The following is a 5,387-nucleotide window of genomic DNA, read 5'->3' as shown; positions in this document are numbered from 1 at the left end:
CATTCTCTCGCTCGCGGCACTGATTCGATTGTTACATACATGGATCGTGCAAAGCGTATATATGATTAGCTTCTTGCTCTCAATCAACCGATCTCTGAGGATGATCTTGTTGATCACATTTTACGGGGTCTTGGTCCTGAGTATCGGCCCTTCACTCGCAACATCGAGGCACGATTAGTGTCTGTGAAATTTGATGATCTATACGGCTTACTTTTGTCTGAAGAATCACAGTTACAATCTGCCTCTGAGACTCTTCATCCAGCGGCTGTTGCCCACTATGCCGGTCGGCAACAATCTAATGGAAACTCCCGTGGCAGTTGCTTCTTTTACAACCCATACTTTACAAAAGAAATGAATAAAAATTTTAATAGAAGGATTAGTTTACCCTTTAATTTAATTTACAAAAACTAATTAATTTATCCATTTTTAATAGAACAAATAAAATATAATTTAACTTCTAATACAGAAATTTCCATAATACTTTTACCAAATTTTTTAGGCTTTTTTGAACTTGTCATTCTGGTGAAGAATTCCATGTTGACTTTAAATTTCCAGACAAGATAAAAATTTTACCGTTTCTCGAAGAAAATAATATTGGAAAAAGAATTAGTGTGTGCTTGGTCAAAGTAAGAGAGATCAAGGCTGCCCTGTTTTTTACTTCGCCCCTATCTTGGAAACTGCATGAACTATAATACAAGCAAAAATGGACATGACATGGGTGAGGGATGATCAGAATTTTGATAGGAAAACAAGTTTGCACATCATGCACATGGGGACATAAGGATAAAGATATATTCGCCAACAAAGAAGATGGATCCTGCTGGTTTTTTGTTGGCTTATGAGCACAATGATTTGGTATGTTTGATGAGATTCCATGTACAAGTTGCAATTTATCAACATAATCATATATATATATATAGTTAGCATACATGACCAAATCCAGCTTGCAGCATGAGTACGACAACAACTATCCATATCCATCTCTAATTTAATCGAATGTTGCTTAGATTTCCAGTTTCATGTTTATGCTACAAATTTATATATATATACATATTTCTTCGGCATATATTTAGGTATGGGTACGGTACAAATATAATATTAAGTATATGAAATTAAAAAAAAGAAGCAAGTATGCCCATGTTGGATACATATTTTTAACTGAGATTCGAATTTAAATATTATTGATAATAACTTTGATTAAAGATGGTAAAAAAAAATCAAGCTTGGCGGTTTTCAACCCAACTTAATTTGATAGGGTTGAATTTTTGTTAGACATTGAGTTTCGAAGTGGGTCGGAGTAAGTTTAATTTTTTAATTATTTGGGTTGGGATCGGGTTTAGGAAAAACCTATCTCACCTCACCACCTCTAGGATAATAACCAAAATATTTTTTTATAATATTAGTTTAAAATATATGATAATAAAATTTATATTAATATTTTCTTTAGTGTAATTATACCTAAAAATAATTAATAGTATTATTAAAAATATATTATTACTCTATTTTGATTAAAAATATAAAAGATAAAAATTGTGACATAACAAATCGAAATCGAGTATAATTTTAATTTTTTGAGTTATATTTGAGATAAATTAATTTTTAATTTCAAATTAGATTGAGATCATATTATATTAAGAAAATATCGAATCGATATCGGAATAGGAAAAAACAAAAAAGAATATATAAATCGAATCAGAATCAAAATATTATAAAAAATTTATATTGTAATCCAAAATGTACATTTGCAATCTCTCCCCAAAAGATAAATCAACAAAACATAAAAAGGGAAAAAAAGAGTTTAAAACAGCAAAAGGAAATGGATTTTCCCCATTTTCCTAATACAAAGAAAAGCTAAAGCATAAATGTTGAATGAAATTCATAATTAGTTTTTATCACATAAGAGAGCTAGCATCACTGAATTCACCACCATGGACATCTCTATTAATATAATGTGGAGTCCATCCCGATGAGACCGGAGTGATATCGGCCGTGTTCGTCAAGCTGCTCGAGATGCTGAAACTATCCGGTCCTGGCATCGAAGCCCAAATAAACGCCGGCTTGAACGGGGGAACGTGGGGCACGGCCATAGACCCCGATAGGATTTGAAGAATGGCTTGAGTTTTAGGCCTTTCACTTGCATTAGGATGCGAACATGCGAGACCGAGTAACAACAATCTCTCGGCTTCTTCAGCTATGTAGTCGTTGCCTAGCCTTTCATCGACTGCCTCAAGTATCCTCCTTTCTCTATGTAGCCACCAAACCCAATCCACCAATAGTTGGAACTCGCCTATTTTGGTCCACGGACGTTGGCCGCACACTACTTCTAGTAACACCGCACCGAATCCGTACACATCAGACTCCCTAGTGGCCTTTGCTGTGTGGAAACACTCGGGGGCAATGTACCCCATGGTGCCAGGCACTCCTTCAAGCTCGGCATATGACGTTTTCTCGTTTTCTATTGCTCGTGCCAACCCAAAATCGCCTAATCGAGCGTTGAAATTGGAATCCAACATGATGTTGCTGGCTTTGAGGTCACGGTGTACGACTTTTTGGTCATATTCATTGTGAAGGTAGTGTAGAGCTGAGGCTACCCCTGATATAATTTTGTACCTTAAATTCCAATTGAGAGTTGTCTTCTCCGGTCCACAAAAGATATGAGCATCTAAGCTACCATTTGGCATATAATCATATACTAATAGCAGCATACCATTTTTATGACACCATCCTGCAAATTCATTTAAAATTGTAGTAAAATAAACTATTCTGTTCGTAGAAGAGCATCTACCTAACACTTGCATGTTATACCATGTGATGTTTCATTGGACAAAACGAAAAAAAAAAAGTTTCTTGTTTCAATGTTATGGTAAAAGTACTATTTAATTCTTGTATTAGAGTTTGGTTATATTTTTTTCTCTCTATTAAAAAAAAAGAGAAAATTAGTTTTTATACGTTAAATCAAAAAACAAATTGGTCCTTTCTATTAAAGATTTCATCAATTTTTCCTATTAAATGAATCACTGTACATCAAAATGAGGTATGCATAGTATTCTATACGTAATTATTTAGTTATTTTAATGTATAGGAACTAATTTTTAACAATAGAAATTGATGAAATTTTAACAGAAAGAACTAACTTGCTTTTTGATCTAATATATATGGACTAATTTATCCATCTTTTGAGTAGAGAGGGCAAAATGCAATCTGACTGCTAGTACAAGGGCCTCAAATCGGATTGCATTCTGTCCTATCTACTTAAAAAAATGACAAATTAGTTCATGTACATTAGATTAAAGAGTGAAGTAGTCTTTTTGTTGAAAAATTTAGCCATTTTTACTATTTAAAACTAGTCTTTATACGATCCGGTGAGGTGCCATGTGTAATTGTTTGTTTATTTTGTTAAACACACATATTTTTAACTGTACAAACAGATGAAATTTTTAATTAAAATAACTAATTTACTTTTTTTTTTCAACCATTTTTTAGTGTAAGGTATTTTACTCTACCTACTTTTAGCCAATGTTCAGAATAAAAGTCAGTAGTTAATGGCAATGTCTAAATCTTAATGAAAACAATGGAGAAAAAGGGTTTGTAAATGTAAAAAAAGTTACCTAATAATGGGACAAGATGCTTGTGGCGTAACCGGTTGATGATGGTAAGTTCAGCCAAGAAATCATCTTTTCCTTTAATGTCTCTGGAAAATTTCTTCACTGCAATTTCAAGATTCTCCTTCTGTAACAAGCCTTTAAAGACGACACCAAATCCACCTTGGCCGAGCTTGTGTTTATCGTCGAAATTGTTGGTTGCTCTTTTAAGATCTCTGAACTTGAACTCTCTTGGTGTCCCCGGAAGACTCTTGAGTGCTCCTAATATATTAGGATCAGATCTAGCCTTCCATTTCTTGTAAGAATAATAACTTAATCCAGCAATTCCAAGTAAGAAAATAAGTAACAATGGGACACCAATTGCTAACCCGATCTTGAACCAATTTCTTTTGTTTTGTCCGGGAAGGATTTCGACTGTCAAGTTCCATTTGAGCACACAGTTGAGCTGAACATGGTCTCCTGTCGATCCTGAAAAACCAAAATACGAGTATTGTTTGACGAAGGTACTGAGATCGATATCAGTGTTCAAAACTGGCACGACTGGCTTGGATGGTGTTGGTGAAGAAGGTTGTGCTTGTTCCGCCATGTAAACTTGTAATGACCTGTTGTAATATTCGATCCAAACAACGTAAAATTTGGTTCCATTTGGAGCAATTTGGATGTTGAATTTAGACAAAGAGACCGTCTTGTTAGAACGGATACTATTGATGTTAAGACCAATATGATTATCATCTGGATCGAAATCTTGTTTCAATGTATCCAATTCGATGGCTACGAGGTGGTTGGACGGTAATCCATCGGTGGATGAGTTTGTTAATCCTAAATACTCGCCGGAACTGTTCGGTGGAATGGCGGTGTCGGGGGCAATTAAAAAAGCAACACCTTCACCGGGAACTGAGTTATTAACTCGGAAAACATTGATAAGAAAAGAGGTATTAAATGAAGCTACCTTCATATCTCCATCCCAAAGTTTGAATGTTTGGTTGAAGAAGATTCGACCAGACCTGTGATTGAGACTGTAGTTACCAATGGAATCAGGTGTGACTTGAAGAGCATCGTTGCTGATTGTAGCTGGTTTCATTACAGCAAAAGTGTTGTAATAAGAGCTGTCGAATGGACCAAACTGGTAGCTTATTGTTTTTAGGGTCTGGGTTTTTGCTGTTATAGTCGCCATTGAATGTAAAATCAAGAACCCAATAAGCCTTAACACTTGAACCTTCATTATTGAAAAACCACAGCTGCTGAAACTGAAGGTACAGAGGAAATAAAAAATGAAGAAGAAGATGAAGAAGATGATGCAAATATTCAGCATAGATCTTTGGAATGTTATTTGTTATATGGGTAAACTACTAAATTATTAGTAAATATATATTTTTGTTATTAAATTTTAAAAAGTTATAAAATGGTTATTAAATTATTTAAAAATTTTATTTAAATATTAGGCTATTAATTTTTTTTAAAAGTTCAGCTAGCAAGCTCTGATTCGACAATTGATAGAGTTGATCAGTATCCATTAAAAGTAGAGGAACAAATCTTATATTTAAGTCGATTTGATGATTAATATCGGAAATAGAAGATGAAAGATGTTTAGATTTTAATTTATAGATTTGCGACATTTAAAGTTATTTCATAAAAGAACTGAACTATAAAAGAGAAGGGAAAATGGAATTTTTGATTAGTGTAAGTGGTGAGAATAGCGAAGGCAACCATAACGATTTTAACAACCCAATGATTTGAATGAAAAATTTTAAATAATTTAATGACTATTTTATAATTTTTTAAAAT

General features: G+C 33.6%; 1 protein-coding gene across 1 annotated transcript; it reads right to left on the bottom strand.

The window, feature by feature from the left end:
- Positions 1-1,704: 1,704 nt before the first annotated feature.
- LOC107953917 (probable L-type lectin-domain containing receptor kinase S.5) lies at positions 1,705-4,935 on the bottom strand. The gene is made up of 2 exons (XM_016889361.2): positions 3,609-4,935; positions 1,705-2,725 (listed from the first exon to the last, which is right to left on the bottom strand). The coding sequence occupies exons 1-2, from the start codon at positions 4,912-4,914 to the stop codon at positions 1,893-1,895; spliced, it is 2,139 nt and encodes a 712-aa protein (XP_016744850.1). The 5' UTR covers positions 4,915-4,935; the 3' UTR covers positions 1,705-1,892.
- Between the last annotated feature and the right edge of the window lie 452 nt (positions 4,936-5,387).

Source organism: Gossypium hirsutum, chromosome D07 (genome assembly GCF_007990345.1).
Source record: "Gossypium hirsutum isolate 1008001.06 chromosome D07, Gossypium_hirsutum_v2.1, whole genome shotgun sequence".
In the NCBI taxonomy this organism is placed as follows: domain Eukaryota; kingdom Viridiplantae; phylum Streptophyta; class Magnoliopsida; order Malvales; family Malvaceae; genus Gossypium; species Gossypium hirsutum.
The sequence above is the reverse complement of the archived record's forward strand: the minus strand, read 5'-3'. Positions and strand labels throughout refer to the sequence as shown.